Source organism: Panulirus ornatus, chromosome 56, assembly GCF_036320965.1.
Source record: "Panulirus ornatus isolate Po-2019 chromosome 56, ASM3632096v1, whole genome shotgun sequence".
In the NCBI taxonomy this organism is placed as follows: domain Eukaryota; kingdom Metazoa; phylum Arthropoda; class Malacostraca; order Decapoda; family Palinuridae; genus Panulirus; species Panulirus ornatus.
This window is the reverse complement of record NC_092279.1, coordinates 14,041,161-14,059,158: the sequence shown is the minus strand read 5'-3', so window position 1 is coordinate 14,059,158 and position 17,998 is coordinate 14,041,161. Positions and strand designations below refer to the sequence as shown.

Sequence of the window (17,998 nt, the reverse complement as noted above, 5' to 3'; positions counted from 1 at the left end):
CCAACTAGATTTATATCCTGATTCAGAGGTGAGGTTGTGATGTCCTGAGAGAGGAACGGGGATGCCGCCTCCTCCCTGCCGCGCCTCCCACGGGGGCCCTGATGCAGCAGACCCGGATAATTACATTACCCTATTAACACACGCTTCACCCCTCGCCTTGCTAATTCAATCCAGGCATTTTCCACGTAACTTGTAAGTCCCCTGTTTTACAGTATGTCCCCAAGGATCAGTTGCAATTCTCTTCCACCTTCTGCTCATCTTCTTTCGCACATACAAACACAGTGGTATATCGAGACCCGCTACATCCTTCATGAAGCTGAAACATGAATGTGAAGTCCAGAGAGAGAGAGAGAGAGAGAGAGAGAGAGAGAGAGAGAGAGAGAGAGAGAGAGAGAGAGAGAGAGAGAGAGAGAGAGCACATCATGGACGCCATGGGGCTGACAGGCGGAGGCATGCATGCATGGATACATACATGGAAATCCACTCCTAATGTCGAACTTCCGCTGCATGGCCTTCACCAAAAACGCAAATACACCAACCGTAAACAGCCAGTCTCTACCAGTACCACATAACCACTAAAAGTCCACCCTACCCCACACTCCATAACAGGTCCGTATATACAAAAAAAAAAAAAAAAAGTATCATCTGAGGCGACAATAGCACAATGGACACTAGTGATTCCACTCTGCCGAGGCCACACCATCACCCACCCACCGTCAGCACCGGCCCCAGCTGCCGCCGCGTCACTGTGGGACTCTGGGGAGCCACCCGGGGTTGTTGCATCATCTCAGTGCCCTCGTCTTTCTCACTAGGGAAACGGCGTGACCTTTTCCTTTCCTCACGATCGCGCGGGCTGATGCACACAATGCAGTGGAAGGCAAACATCAACACAACCAAAGAGGTTCTTCACGAGGATGTTTTTATTATTGGAAGACATCAGAGACAAAGACATTAGTGTGACAAAGGCAGGGAAGCAAATGATGGTCAAGAAATACTTGTAAACTTTATACGTAAGTAAGGAGGCACATAGAATGTCCATCGTGGCAGCGAAGGAAAACACTTCTCGAGTCTATTCTTAAATGTGTCAGTGGTGTCGCTTTTAATTACTCTTACTCGTAAATAAAATCAACAAACTTGTTGAAGACAGAGTTTTGCCTCATTCGATGATATAAATTTGTCCACGAATTTGTAATCGTATCTACGAGTGAAATCAAGTCAAATTTTAGCCTTGAACAGCTCCTCAGATCGAGGGGTGTCAGAGTCTTTGATGCTCGTGAAAGCCTGTATCAGATCATCTTCTTTCACTTTCCTAAGATTAATGAGTTTGAATCGTGTAGCTGCCCGTTACAGGATGGGTCCTCAAACCAGCGCACCTTATGTTGCGTGAAACCCTTTATAAAGAATATTCTTCGTTTACAGCCATCATACCAGTTTTCTAAACACCAAAATACAAACCCAAGTGACTTAAATTTTGCTAGTAATTCCAGACACGGAACCTGATCGAAAGTCTTTTGAAACTCTCAACAGATAACGCCAAATGATTACTTTCACCAAACATGCTGACTAGAAGAACATGGTAGAAATCAAGCAGATATGTCGGACATGAACCACTTCGTCGGCAACTGTCCAGTGGCTCGCACTGTTTTCGATCTCTTCATTTTCTACAAACAAGAGTTGAAATCTATCCCCATCATATAGCATGCTGCTTTCGGTGGTCCAGTAGGAGAATTCATATATGTCTCTTTGCAGCCTTTCAGCCTCCTCGAACTAAAGGTGATTTTCATACTTGAGTACTGCCCCTTGTTGCTGTGGAGGCACTGGAAATAGTATATGCGGAGTTCAACTACGTGATATGATATGCCAGTAAAAAAAAACATCATATCCACCTCCCGCTTTTTCTTGTTATTCCCATCTTACGCATTCTGTTGTGTGAAACAATATGGTCTCATTCATATCAAATGTCTTTTGGAAAGTCTCTGTCAATCACCGAGTATCATAAGTCCGTCAAGTTATATGATAATTTCTTTCTTCTATTGGATGGCATTCTTAAGGTCTGTAATTCATTTTTTTTTTTTCGTCTCCTGTAATCAAAATACGTTTGGAAGGATTCATAGCAGCGAGAATGTGATGAAAATACGACCCTCCCACACTGGTAATCTCAGGACCTCGTGCCAGTAGAGATTCGGTGCCTGGTGGCATATCCTTTTTACCACCTATTACCCTGCTCTCTCTTTAAGGGTGTAGTTCCCATCCGCACGTACGACCCATCATCACTTATTTACATCCTCCTACCTCCCGATTCACTCTCCCTACAACACTTGATAGAATCCCCTACGTCGGTGGATAACCCTCCATTCCACAGCATGCTGGTCCTACCTCGGACAGACATGTTTGCCTTGATACATCCATCATCGGTACCTTACACTTGTCTCGCCATCACTGTAATTATCTCCCAATCAGACTTCGTGCGTGAGACTGCATACTATTTCCTCAATCTCCTCCAACAGCAATCTACACGGTCCCTCAGCCCTTAACTACTGAACTGTTGGGTTGCACAAACTGGTTCCCCTTAGACCCTTCCCTTGTAGTACCCTATTTCTAATTATCTCTCTGTAAAAGAACTGGGAAGGAGTTCTACACTAGTTAGGCCCCAATCTCTTGAACTTTATTAACTACTGTACAAATCTTTAAAGGTGTGTGTGTGTGTGTGTGTGTGTGTGTGTGTGTGTGTGTGTGTGTGTGTGTGTGGGTCTCCATGACTGGGATGTTGCCCTGGAACCACTGAGGGGTCGACTCAGCGGACCTTCACCCATCCCCAACACCCCCAGTTTAATTTCTCATCTAAATCTACAGTTGATGGGAAAACACACACACACACACACACACACACACACAATACAGCCCCAGGTATGATATTTTGTAATATGATGTTCCTTCCCTGCATCTACTCGACTCAATCTCATCCAAGCCACATCACCGAGCATGTGAACCAATCATCGCCATGTACACACATGATAACCTACACCGGATGTGAATCATAAGTAGCTCACGCCAGGCCAACTGGAACAGGATAGGTTTACGCGGATCTTCCTGAACCCCACACGGTGGCATTGCCACGTCTAATGCAGACGCCACTTATTAAAAGAAAAAAAAAGTCTTGCCTGGCCATGAGCGACGAGGGCGGTGCCAGCCCTACCATCTCCGGCCGACCTGATCTGAGCTAGTCATGATTCAAGAGCTCCAGCCAGGCTGGGTTATCATACGGTCACGTCCTGACATGAGAGCTCGCGCCAGCGGTACAGGTTTAACACTGGGGACCATCCTGGCCAGTCTTGCCAACGTCCAGATGCATAAAATATCAAGGGGACTCCAGATGATCCTGTTAAAGAACAAGCCAGACTAGTTTCAAGCCTACCTGCTCAGCCTGGCTATACTAGGCCAGGCTAGACCAGGGCTTGGGGCTGCCCCCAACCAGTAAACCAACCAGCTGCTGATCCGAGACCCACTAGGGCGATGTGATGCATAACATGGGCTGTAAAGGAAAAAGAGTTCACCTTCGAGAAAACAAGGCCAAGTAGTAATGAATATTTGCCTACAAGTTTAGAAAGGTGGTTTAAGGATCAAATTGACACGTCGTCGCCATATCCTGTTCCTGAGGTCCAAAGGTCATCGATCGAGGACATGGGGTCAATAGTCAGGACACTGGGCATTGGTATGCACCACGAGGACGACGGCATAACCCTTGAGGAAGGTGATGGCCCGGCCTTTGACCTCACCATTAAGGGCTGAGTCCAAAAGCCGAGCATTCATGCCAAAAGGTTGAAGCCTCGTCCTCAAGTATTAATTGAGGTTGAAGCCTCATCCTCAAGTATCAAAGCCCAGCCTTCATCCCTTGAGGTTGAAGCCTCGTCCTCAAGTATTAAAGCCCAGCCTTCATCCCTTGAGGTTGAAGCCTCGTCCTCAAGTATTAAAGCCCAGCCTTCATCCTTTGAGGTTGAAACCTCGTCCTCAAGTATTGTACCGTCGTGTTTGAAATGGCCGAGTGTCTTAGCCTAGGTTATACACCATTTCTTATATAAAAGATGCTTTTGTACCCTACCCAGGATGTAGACCACAACAGATGACCAACGGGGGAGGACGTAACCATTTTATAAGGTCAAGTGTACGGAAATTTGTCCAACTAATCATCTTGCCCACGGTAGGAACCTGCGTACTTTACTCCTCGTCCGGTCAAGTGCTAGCCACCGAGTTCTAACCTGAGAGACGACATTTCTCTGAGAAAATATATCTGTTGACGCTTGTATCCTACTCCGTTGCTTGACTCGTCTGTAAAAGTATATGAAGGAAAAGAAAAAAAATAATACATATAACTTGCAACATTCTCTCTCTCTCTCTCTCTCTCTCTCTCTCTCTCTCTCTCTCTCTCTCTCTCTCTCTCTCTCTCTCTCTCTCTTCCTCTCCCTCCCTCACGTTTCTTAAGAAGGTCCCCGGTAAGGAATTAAATCTGACGACCGTCTCCCACGGTAGAGCGAACCCGCATTACTCTGGCCAGCATGGCAAATGGGTAAAAGGAACCAAAAAAGGAACAGTTCACGTTGTCTCCTTAAAGGCGAGTTGTTCTACCGAGTCAGGCAAGGCAAACACGTGGACATAGAGAGGAACGCAGACAAAGACAGACAGACAGACAGCAAGACAAGAAGAGGTTCTTAACGCTTGAAATCTGGATAGCAGACAGATGAAAATACAATAAAAATAAGACCAGAGCGCGCACATCCACATAGTCTTTATGACGCGTGAGTCCACCCAATGTGACAGTGTGAACATGGTTCACCAGTAACACACACCAGCCACATGCCCCGTCCACCACCACCACCACTGCCACCCACCCACCCACAAACAAAGGCGGCGTCAACCAGCTCCACACACCTCCCGTCCGACACAACGCACATGCCGACGGGCCTCACCCCTGCCTGCCACACTCCTCCATAATACCACCCACTTTTCTCTCTCATTCCGCCGCTTCAAGCTACAACCGGACAGTCTACGTCATCCTCCCTGCACTTCACGTCACAACCCGCTACTTCACGCTACAACCTGCCGCTTCACGCCACGGCTACTTCACGCCACAACCTGCCACTTCACGCCACGACCCGCCACTCCACGCCACAACCTGCCACTTCAAGCCACAACCCGCCACTTGAAAGCCACAACCCGCCACTTCATGCCACGACCCGCCACTTCTAGCCACAACCCGCCACTTCAGACGCCACTCACCTGGACACCTCCTCCAATACACAACCGTCAAGTGTCACCATCAAGTACCTCCGTCCCTTCTCACAAGCTAACCCATCCTCAACCGGCTCATATCCTTCCTAATAACCCGAAACAATGGATATATATATATATATATATATATATATATATATATATATATATATATATATATATATATATATATATATATATATATATATATACATATACACACACAAACACACACACACACACACACACAATGGACCTCCGTGGTGTAGCGGCTAGCGTTGCTGACCATGAGGAGATTCACAGGCATTAGAGTCCAGCGAATAGCTTCGAATCATGGTGGTGGTAGTCGAACGAACCACAGTCAACCCAGCTATTCATCCATCCCTGAGGGTTGGACGATAAAATGGGTACCTGGCTCAGGTACCAGCCCTCAGGAAGCTGCAGAGCTGGTGAATCCTTGAGACCGCTCCCTGTAAGCTGAGAGAGACGAAGACCAAGAGACTAGCCCTCTACCATTCTAATCTCCCCTCCCCTCAACCATATCTTAATCCCCTCACCCTCCCTTAACCATGCATTTACCCCCTTAAACCCCCCTCCTCAACCATGCATTTACCCCCTTAAACCCCCCTCCTCAACCATACCTTTACCCCATCTTACTCTCGTACCCCTATAACCTACTCACACTTGTCTGTAACCTAAACAACTTTTCCTCGGCTTATGGGCTATAATCATTTTTCCCCAACCCTTTTCCTCCCTTTCTCTAACACAACAACTTGCCTACGGGACCAGTGATGGGCAGCGGTTGGAGAGCCTTCAATCCTTCCAAGATTAGGAATGTAGGATCCTATTATTGTCCTCCAGCAGATAACCTTATCACAGACTATCATGTCTCCCGTTATCTGTTCCTCCCATGGAACTCTTCCTTACCACCCTCCCTCCACCTCACCTCACGCATCCCGCCTTGACCTGACTCACATCGATAGTAAAATTGTCAAGACTGATTTACACGTAAACACCACACCGTTTTGATATGTCTACAAGGGATATTGGCTCTCCCAGTCCTCTGTCGTAATAACACATTCTCATTCCCTTCATGATGCCTCTCCTTACCTTCCCCCCCCCCCCCAAACATATTCCTCTGTACGGTCATAATCCCCCCCCTAATTTATAGCACCCCAATCAACCATTTCCGCTTCTGTAATCCCTCGCCCCAATCTCTACGGCTCTCCCAACCCTCTATATCACCTATCCTTCACTCTTAAAAGCCTTTTATCTCTACCAAGGGTATTAGTCAGACCTACGGAGAAGGGGCAGGGGTGGAGACAAAGCCAGAAAAGATATATAAGGTCCTCCCTTAACATTATCCACTTGGCAACAAAGCCAAAGTTATACAAGACACCCCCCCCTCCCCCTTTTCCAACTGGCAACAAAGACAAAGAGATACATGACCCCCCCCCCCTCCTCTTCCTCATCCACTAAGCAACAAAGCAAGAAAATATACAAGTCCTCCCTCATCCATTTCGCAGATGTAACCCTTCCTTCCGCCTAAGGTATACGCAAAAATATCTGACTCCCACAAAGATACTCTCTCTGGAGTATTTTACGCGAGGGAGATTATGAAAAAAATGCGTTACATTTTTCTTTACAACTGGAGGAGAAAGAAAACGTATCGCATGTGAGTCGACTGGAAATTCAACCCTTCTTGCGCACGACGGTACGACCCATGGCCAGGACGGTACGACCCATGGCCAGGACGGTACGACCCATGGCCAGGACGGTGCGACCCATGGCCAGGACGGTGCGACCCTTGGCCAGGACGGTACGACCCATGGCCAGGACGGTGCGACCCATGGCCAGGACGGTGCGACCCATGGCCAGGAGGGTACGACCCATGGCCAGGACGGTGCGACCCTTGGCCAGGACGGTACGACCCATGTCCAGGACGGTACGACCCATGGCCAGGACGGTGCGACCCTTGGCCAGGACAGTAAGACCCGTGCGACCCATGGCCACGATGGTGTGACCCCTGAGGCTCGTGCCGTTGTGCTTAGTGCTACGGCTGACGTAATACCCAGACGCTGCATGACAAGTCAAGGCATCAAGGAAACTCATCTCTTATACACACGGTCTCCTCCAGTGCCCCTCACCGTTATCTTCCTGCATCAAACAACACTCACCACACTACTGCTCTAACCCTCAGCCCTAAAAGTAGTGCAGTAAAGCTGTACCGCACTACTCACCTGGTCCCTGTGCCGCCCTAAGCTGTCACTAAAGCAGTGCCATTCTCCCGATCGCCCCCCCCCCTCACACAGCCCTACATCTGCAGTAAAGGTGTACCATAATGGCGAAGTGGTTCACCCACAACACTAAGCTTTCGTTAAGGTGTACCATATGCATGGTGACCTGGTTCTCCCACAACCCTAAGCTTGCATGAAGCTCCACCACAACGGAGACCTGGTCCTGCCACTACCCTAAGCTTGAAGTAAAGCCGTGCCACTGTGCCGACGTGGTGCTGGTGCCCTAGACTGGGAGAGAGTGTGTCCACACATCAATAACCAGGCGCCAGCAGCTAGGTAAGCTACTGTATTGCCGCACCAAACACTCACCTCAATGCACACTGACGTCAGCCATAAAAGTCGATCGCACGAACGAAAGTAAAAAGATCCGAAGCTTTTTTTTGTTCTTTAATAATATCGCCATTTATGCGACACACTTCTTAGAAGAGCCGGCCATCATGAAGGCGTTTAAAACATTATGGAAGTTAATATCTTTTATACACAAGGTTATGGCTTCCCATACGCTCGATAAAATTTGAGAGGGTTACAGGACTAAACCCTGGGGAACACCCAGGAGAGTTCGATCCATCAACAACTACAGAAAATGGAACTGGTTAGAAAGAAAACAGGAAGACTTCACGGGACACGATGACCACAGTGCCGTCAACACACGGGTAATGATCGACCTGCCACTGCACACTGCCCCCGGGTGCAGTAGTTCCCGAAGGGCATGGTGACTAACCTACCCAGAGGCGCTGCAGCGCACCGCTCGCCACATACAGCGCGAGAGGCACAGCCCTATACGTCGAGGGACTTAACGTAAATACGTCATCTTTATATTAAAACTTGTTCGGCTTCGGATAAATGGACATAACTGGGCTACAACCTTTCTAATTCCAGACATTTAATACTTAGGGATGTCATACCCGGACTGCTTAGCTAAGAGCTTCCAAAACTCACGGGACAAATATCTACTAGGTGTATGTGGGCAGCCAGGCAGACAGCAGTAGGGTAAGTATGCCTAACGTAACACGGTCTCGAACAGTCCCACTAGTGATCAGAGGAGCCATAATGCAGCTTGATCACTGATCGAAACCGTGGATGTACACGATTCTCTAACGCCAACGTAAGGGATATGGACAGGATATGAGTAAAGGAGATGGCATGAAAACTAGATAAGTAAGGAGAGAAGGTGGGTGGGGAACAGCACGGGGGAGAGAGAGAGAGAGGCAAGAGAATGAGAGTGGGGTAAAGCAGGGGAAGGTGAGGTTTAAATTAAGAAGAAGAGCCATAAAAAATATCCTTGGCTATACCACACTAACATCGCACCAGACTTGATGGAAGACATACAAACACGAGAACCATCCAAGGTAAAGCCGCCCTGGCGTTCTTGTGCGGCGAATGGTCCGGGGGAGGCAAATCTTACATCAGGTAAAGACTATGATCCTCTCCATGTTGACCTGCTTCCTGGTTCTCACTATAATGACCTCCAAATCACACGCATGCGTAAGCTACAGGGGGAAGGGGGGGGGGGGGGTTAGAAAATAAAGCTCTTACGATTCCTTGCAAGTGTAATAACATACCCCTACCTCGATATGCTTATGGGAAGCCATACTTGCCGAACTGACACAAGCTTAAGACACCGAGGACAAGGTATGGACATATTCACGAAGCTTCAGAACCCTGAGAAGCTCTTAACTCATCCACTGACACACACAGAGAACCAGTCCTAGCCTAGCTTGGTTAATTCCCTCCCGAGAACTACAAACAACACCACAACACAGAACCCCAGTCTACCTGGGGTATATAAATAAAGCACACACAAAAAAAAGCATCCGGCAAATCACTTACTTTAATAAACCTTAATGACACATCTTTCACTCTACAACTATCATGTATTACTTCACTTCTCAAACCGACCCTTAATCTTAAAGGGGACCAAAAAAGGAAAGAGAAGGGTATGGAAGAGGAAGGAAGGAGAGAGATGAGTGCATGGGAGAGGGAAGGAAGGGTAAGAGAGTTAAGGAAGGCGGAGGGAAGGCAGTTAAACGGGAGAGGCTGTATTTTATGTGGTAGTCATAACAACTCCCAACGCTCGTGTTTTTTTCTCCTCTACATTAAGCTTGCAACCGGTGAGGTCGGGGGAAGGCATAAACCATCCACCCGCCCACCCTCAGTAAACATGTAGCACCCATTCCCTCACCACTTCTTGTACTGCCCTGATTTTCCCCTTCCCATGTTCCTGGCCAGCAGTCATATTTAGAGATCCTCTAACCCACCCAGACTGGCTGAACACCCACCCAGCTACTCCCCAACCCGCCCCCACCTGACCAAGTCAATAAAAGCGATTACTGGGGAGGTATTGTCCAGCATAAAGCTACTGGGCTTATGCAATATGCACTTCAGTGCCGCAGCGGACCCGCCTGCCAACCATCACATCGTCTGTGTTCCGAGGGCAGGGCGGAGGCATACAGTCGAGGGGAACGTACACAGGAAGGAAGGAACCGTGCAGACGAAGGAGATGTGTGCTGAGAAGACATCCGGTTGCTAGGTGTGCTGGGATAATGGACGAGCGAAAATATGAGGTGGGATGACGAGTGCACCTGGGAAGGAGGAGGGGTGTGGTGGCTGGCTGACTGACGGAAGCAAGGCAGGGGGTGGAGAACAACATGACAGGAGAGGGAAGGGGGAGACAGGAGACTGAGGAGAGTCTGGTTGAACCACGACGGAGGAGGAAGAGGAGGGGGGGGGGGAATGGATGGATGGCAGTGGCGACCAGCATAATAATGATATTGGTCACCGTCCCCACCAACACTCTTATGACACACACACACACACACACACACACACACACACACACACCGCTCTATATACCCCATCGTCTATTTTCCTGGATGCTCTTCCCAAAACCTTCATGGCTTGTGATGTTTGTGTGACTGGTTTGTATGTTTTTTTGACGCGTTTTCCTAACTCCCCCGCGCTATTTCTTTCCCCCCCCACGTAGGGTCAGCTGTTTCTAAAACTCTCCGCGTTGACGACGGTTGAAAACTTTCCTCTGTGTTAAATGACCTTTTTTTTATTTTCCTTTCTTTTCTTTTCTTATTCATCAATGTGTACAGCTCTGGAAGTCTGTGTCTGTAGCAGAATGCGTTCTGTCAACTGATGTTTGTCTCCTGTGTACGCTTTCTTAGGCGACGAATCGCACTGATTTCCCTGAAATGTTGAAATTCTTTTTTTTTTAATATTCTTTCAATTCTCTTTCAGCAACCACACGTGTCCTCTGCAGTCTCCAACCGAAACGATATCTTGTACGACAAATCTAAGCAATACAACTCTCTCTCTCTCTCTCTCTCTCTCTCTCTCTCTCTCTCTCTCTCTCTCTCTCTCTCTCTCTCTCTCACACACAATATTGCACACACACTTTCCCTCATTTCCCGGGCGCTCGGCCCAGGCTCGAAGCTCCCGAGTGTTGCTGCTCCTCTGACCTGTGTCAGGCTCTGCAGGGTCGCAGCTGGCAGCCCTACGTCCCCTCTGCATCGAGGATGATGAGGTACACACTTTCAAGATGACTGTCCAACGAATTTTGAAGTTTCTCATGATCAAGAACGAGTTTTTTTTTTCTTTTTATTAGATTTAAGATGATAGGCTGAAAGACAGCCTCCTGGGAGTACCCAGCAGCTGAAGTGACATCACAATATTTTTTCAACGATCCTTTCCACTTATCCTGCTAGCTGGTGTGTAGGAGCTATATTCCTGCTAGCTGATGTGTAGGAGCTACAGTCCTACTAGCTGGTTAGTAGGAGCTATATTCCTACTAGCTGATGTGTAGGAGCTATATTCTTACAAGCTGATGTGTAGCAGCTATATTCCTACTAGGTGATGTGTAGGAGCTACAGCCCTGCTAGCTGGTGTATAGGAGCTACAGCCCTGCTAGCTGGTGTGTAGGAGCTATACTCCTACTAGCTGGAGAGTAGGAGGGAGTGGTGGGTGGGTAGGAACCTTGTCTCCACCTAAATAGATTAGGGATGTAGGATCCTATTTCTGTCCTCCGGCAGATAACCTCGTCTTACACCATCAGTTCTTCTATTAGCTGTCCTTCCTATGTACTGTATTGAGTGAGCCATGCCTTATATACTAGCGGGTTGTGATATTATAAGCCTCGTATCATAATGTTTATATACATATTTTTTTTTCATTATATCTATGGTCCCTTACATTTCAGAAACATTACATAATCCTCTATAACTAGCTTGCCAATAATGAATAATTATCACGTATGGGCTGTGAACTAAACCTACCATGATTTCCTGTTCGGAAATCATGACGTGTGCTTCTCAAATCTTCTATTCAGAGATTGAAATTAGAGTTGTTTCTGTCGTTTCCACTCATGTCTGACAGTTACTACAGGTTGTGAGGGATCGTCGCTCACTCGTCTCGACAACTGCGACAAATTCAACACGCCATATTAGCACATGATGATATTGTGTATCGGGACTTCCGTGGTGTAGCGGTTAGCGTCCCTGACCGTGACGCATTCACAGGCCGCCCAGGGTCGAGCGCATGCATAGGTTCGAATCATAAACGCTATATATATATATATATATATATATATATATATATATATATATATATATATATATATATACCTAGCCTTCCCCACTCTACTGACCAACACCTTGGGGTGGATGAAGAGCTGGGCTGACTGTGGACCGACTGATCGATCCTGCCTCCGATGGTTTACACAATGGCTTGCGTTGCTCATCTCGAGATCGGCATGGCGTTGTCCCGTCCACGATGAAACACACTTGCGTTTGCCTCAGTAACATTATTTCCTCTAATACTGACGTACATTTCTAGACGCAAAACACCCTACCCGTCCCGTCTCTCTCTCTCTCTCTCTCTCTCTCTCTCTCTCTCTCTCTCTCTCTCTCTCTCTCTCTCTCATCCGACCTCACCCCTTCTTCCACCAGGAGTATCGGCTGGTGGCGGTAATGACGGTGGGGACCCAGAACACAAACACTCGGCTATAATCAACTCGGGCGCGGCAGTGCTGGGGGAGGGGGAGGGGGGACACGAGGCAGGAGTAAGAAGAAGGGGGGTGGGGGGATTTACCCTCTTTTTAACCCCCCCCCCCCCTGCCGCAACAATGGCCCTCTAACAATCCAGGGCTGGCTCCTCTACCCCTTTAACCACTGATCTCGCGTGTTGTTCAATATTCCCTTACCCCCCACATGCCACAAACTACCTCCCGCCTCCTTCGGCCGCACCCTCAAAGTCTATCAGGGCTACGTTATTTCTTTTACATGGTGCGTGATGAAGTACAAAGGTTTAGGAAAAAAAAAAATATTCTTTTAGCGTAACGGCCACAGACATTTATCCAGTCTGATGGCCTGTGTAGAGCTGGGGCACGAATAGAATTACTTTCTATTGGCATGATAAACATGGACACCCTGAAAAACACCACTAATATCACAGGTACCTTCCGTACATTAGGATAAAGTAATGAACACATCCCAGGCCCGAAATTAGGTCACTGCCTGCAGGTATCTAAACAAGTTTTGGACCACTGGACGGAGAGATTGACAAAAGTGGACAAATACCTACTGGGTGTACCTGAGCAGCCAGGTCGTGGAAGGGTGCGTGTGCGTGCGGTCCGCGACCTCAAACAGCATGAATGATCAGCATGGCATACAGAATCCTGGTCCCAGACCCGAGTTGTGGAGGTAGAGGAGCCTCTTGCATCAACGCATGGTAGCTTGGCAGTCTCTCTGAACATCCTATCGCTTTCAACTCTTTTTAACTACAACCTTACGAACCTTGAGGACGGGTCTGGTCGCGTCATGAATCGGACCATCACACACCATCGTGGTCGTGGGGTCGTACCGCTGTACACACGGAGGGTTAACAGACCACACGAGGCTGTGCCCTGAACGTATCCCACCAAAGTCAACACGTGCATCAAGCCACGCCAATTACGTTTCTGTGGTTGCTGCTGTAAATAAGGTACGATTTTTTTTTTTTTTTTGTAGTATGTAAACGGTGGGTGAGTTTGTTTGGTCTAGATTAAAAAAAACTGGGGGTTCGGGCCAGCATTAACTGGAACAGGGGCGACCGCTTGCCTAGGTGGCTGGCTGGCTGGCTCACCTTGGAATGTGTCCCCGCTGGTTAAACAGCGATAATAGAAAGTTTTATGGCGTTTTATCAGTTGCGGCCAAAAGCAGGGTCGGCTGGTGGGGAGGGGGAGGGGTTGCCACCATGTGAGGGAGAGGAAGATTGGGAGAGAAAGGGGGAGGGGAGAGAAGCGGGAGGACAAGAGGGAACGCCTGGATGCTGGTGGTGGGGTGATTCGACTGTGCCAGAGATCAATAATGCCCTCCCCCTCCCCCCCACTAGCCCCGGGCCTGATGCCATTAACCTTATGGACACGACCCTCTGTCCTTGCTAAACCCTCGCCACCCACCCGCCCACTTCCTCGCCCGAGGCCCCTCTAATGAACCACATCAACCCCCTCACGTCTCCCCTACCACTCCCAAGGTGAACACAAACCCTTCTACAACTCGTAATGCTCGAGAACCACCTAATACAATCTACGATACAACCTCACTGCAACCTCCACTCTACGGGCGAATCCCCCACATCGGCTGTAGGCTTGAGCTAAAAACCTCAACCACGGGACATCGCAGCGGCTGATGGAAGACCACTGTCGAGAGAGCTTCAACCTTCTGGACAAGAGCAAATATGTCCGGTTTGTTAAGATGCGGATGATCAATTTCCATATGAGGAGGAACGTACGACATGGTTTACGTCAATAGTTCCTACCATCGGATCGCCTTTACCCACAGTACCAGAGGAGGAAGCGTCACTTACCCATACTATGGTACCGAACCCACACTGCGGTCTGGCACCAAGCTGCGTTTGTTACTCCTTTGCCTACTCACACTCCTCGACTCATACAGCCAGCCCGCGCACTGAAGAGCAAGTCAGACAGAGGCTTTCAGCGTTACCCATTTTCATCTAGAGTTACCACAGTAGGTCAAATCTATCTGCAGACGCCAACAAAATATTCAAGACCCTTTCTCCGTACACTAACCTGTGAGTACGACTACTTAACCTCCTTGAGCACAACGACTCGAAGGTTTGCCTTCTAACATAAGGGGCTAAGTTGTCGTACTCCAGATATCAAGTGGTCGTATTCAAGGGATCAACGTCAGAGAATATATTCCATAAACTCCAGAAGCCTCGTGACCTATGGGGTAAGTTCCGGCACCAAACACTGTCACACACACACACACACACACACACACACACACACACACACACACACACACACAAACACCTACTTCATTGTAATAGGTAGTACACCACAGAGCCTCCGCCTGCCGGCTACGGCACAGGGGAGCATCCTACCTGCAACAGAGAAAAAAAAACACAAATTAACATTCGCTCTTAAAATAGTGCGGTCAAATCTGCTTCATATGCCGTGCACGTAACAGCACATCCCCCCAAAACAAGCGCGTTGCTGCAGGGTCAACAACAGCCCAGCTGAATGAAGAGTTAACCCAACCCTTGTATCTCAACCCCCTTAACCACAACAGTACGACTACGACCCTTGGGGAGGGGATGGAGGCCTTGACCTCTGACCCGAACCTTAAGCGTCAGGTCAGAGGCCAGCAAGGTGTCGCATCCGTGAGTAGCACCGTCGCGCTCACTGGACGTGCTATAGTCAGCAGCTGGCGGCGGTGGAACTGCAGCAAGCAGCAGCTGACGCATGATGTGTGCTTTCATGTCACCCCTTGCCCGGCTCAGCCCAGCCAGGCCAGGTTAAACTACAACAATACTCCAACAATATACATGCCATTAATGACGACTCGTATCCACATACTAAAACATTAACCCTTATATATATATATATATATATATATATATATATATATATATATATATATATATATATATATATATATATATATATACATAAACAGTAGGGTGAAATAAAGGCTATACGAGTAAAACGCCAGAAATAACTGCAATGACTGGGCCAGGTCTCAGCCGGCTGCCTTGTTCGGGAACTCGTACATAAGCTCTTGAGATTCAAAGGTCCAAAGCTAACCCTTACACTGCCTTGTCTCCCAGCTTGTGTGTGTGTGTGTGTGTGTGTGTGTGTGTGTGTGTGTGAAAGAGAGAGAAAGAGAGATTTAGCAATTATGAAACAAGACAGATACAAGGACACACCTCGACACATATACATTTCAAAACGTAATGGGATATTTGTGTCATTTGCAGTTTAAACTTTTCGAGTCAAGATTAAAGGTAAGTTTCAGGCCAATGGCAATGGACAAAGTTACGTAGGCGAAATTACAAGGAGAGAAATGTCAACAACATCCATTTAACCATTGATATAAGAATACACAAATACATACTCCTTAATCATCACAACACGTATCAAAATATATGAATCGAAATAATGCATATATAATACACATCAAAACATTCACATCAACATAATACAAATCTGTCAAAATATTCAGAATGATTTAATATATTAATACATATCAAAACATTCAAATCGACATATTACATATTCAACACATCATCAAAATAGTCAATTATATCAAAAAAATAAACGTTCACACGTCAACCACGCAGATTTGTGACTGTGAGAGCCACCACACATATGGATGGGTTAATCCTTGAAACAAGTTAACACTTAAATCTCCAAACTTCAGACACAGTGAGGCGGACCAACACTACAGAGCCACACATCACACCTACACCGCCACGATACGCCCCTCTTGGCAACGATGGCCTGGCCTTTTACCCTAACTACCGAGGGTCAAGTCAAAGATCGCGCCATATTCAGACCCCGAAGGTCGTGTTCAAAATGGGGGTTTAAATTCGGACGGTGTGCGGCACCGTCGTGTTCAAAAAGTATGTGTGTGTGTGTGTGTGTGTGTGTGTGTGTGTGTGTGTGTTAAGAGCCAAGAGACGTAAGCCGTATCTTCCCCTCGTCTTTACTCCGTGGGATCGGGATCCCGGCCGCCACATCAAATACTCACCGGAATTCGGCTCCGGTCGCTATATTTTGCCCAGGGTGATGCAAGGGCTCCCAGCCCAGACTAGGGAGATCCCACGAACCTGACCCACCAGACACAGAATATGGCCCAGCTCTGATCTCCCCAGGACGGTGATGGATGCACTCACGCCACACTGGGATAAAGACCAAGTAACCTCCTAACCCACATATATATATATATATATATATATATATATATATATATATATATATATATATATATATATATATATATACGCAGTAACCATATAGTTCGTTATATAAATATTATGGATTCGATGATTCAAGGCTACGTAACTGATGTCAGGCAATTCAATGATTCGAGTTTATGTAACTACCGCAACTTCAATGTTCATAATCCTCGCCAAGTACCACGAGCCAGCCCCCCCTGCGTCAGTGAGAGAGGACGCGTGAAATGCGCGATGAAACCTGCCGTTGAAATATTTAGCGTTGTTTTCATAGCATTATTACTCCAGTGTGAGAGCCAGCGTCTCCTGCACAGTTTTAAAAGCTCTTGTCGTGAGGGGAAACATTTCTTTTTTTTTTAATTTCTATTTTTCGGAGCGATGTTGTCTCTTGCCTCCTTCAGCAGGGCGGTGTGAGGTCTTGAGCACGAGCCTTGGGCACATTTCAAGCTCTGAACACGATATGAGCCTTGAGCTCGACGGTACGAGCCTTGAGCACGACGTTACGAGCCTTGAGCACGACGGTACGAGCCTTGACCACGACGGCACGAGCCTTGACCACGACGGCACGAGCCTTGACCACGACGGCACGAACCTCATGCATTATGATTTAGATCTAGATCTTTTCCAGGTCATGTCCAAGGCCATGTCACTATAGCCAAAGGTTATACCGTCATGCCTGAGACTCGTGGCTTTCATGGCTCAAGGGTCGTACACGTCTGGCTCGAAGGGTCCACACGACGCGTCGGTCCCGCAGGAGAAGGCACAGACCGAGGTTATACTACGTCGCCCGTCACCAGGAGGTGGCGGAGGAGGTTCTGTTGCCTGGGGCTGCCGAGGGTCTGAGAGGGGGGGGGGGGGTCAGGCGAACCTCAATCTGGGCCGACCCCCACCCCCGCCCTAGGATGCAAGTGACCCCGAGTCATCACTAGGGCATAAATCACCAGGGGGGCTTCCGTGATCAGGGTCACACACTCTCCCGTGTGAGTCTGGCTGGGGAGGCCGCCGCAGGCTCCTGCCGCGACCGAGCCACGAAGACGAGTCAGTATCATCAGTGTGCATCTCCCTCAACCCAAGACCGCAGCCACGAGACGTGATGACTCACCAAGTGGCGAATCCACACACACACACACACACACACACACACACACACACACACACACACACACGAACGAGAACAAACAGAACAACGTACGGGA

At 48.0% G+C, this 17,998-nt stretch overlaps 1 protein-coding gene across 3 annotated transcripts in view; it reads right to left on the bottom strand.

Annotated features, from left to right (window-relative positions):
• Positions 1-17,998, bottom strand: part of Crk (Crk proto-oncogene, adaptor protein) — a 115,076-nt gene that overhangs the window by 35,723 nt on the left and 61,355 nt on the right. The window contains exon 1 of one of the 3 annotated variants that reach the window (XM_071693873.1): positions 14,882-14,902. The exons of the other annotated variants lie outside the window; for them this stretch is intronic. Within the exon in view, the coding sequence (XP_071549974.1) occupies positions 14,882-14,886 (5 nt within the window). The 5' untranslated portion in view covers positions 14,887-14,902. Of the gene's footprint in view, positions 1-14,881; positions 14,903-17,998 lie in introns of those variants that run through there. 3 annotated transcript variants of the gene reach the window in all.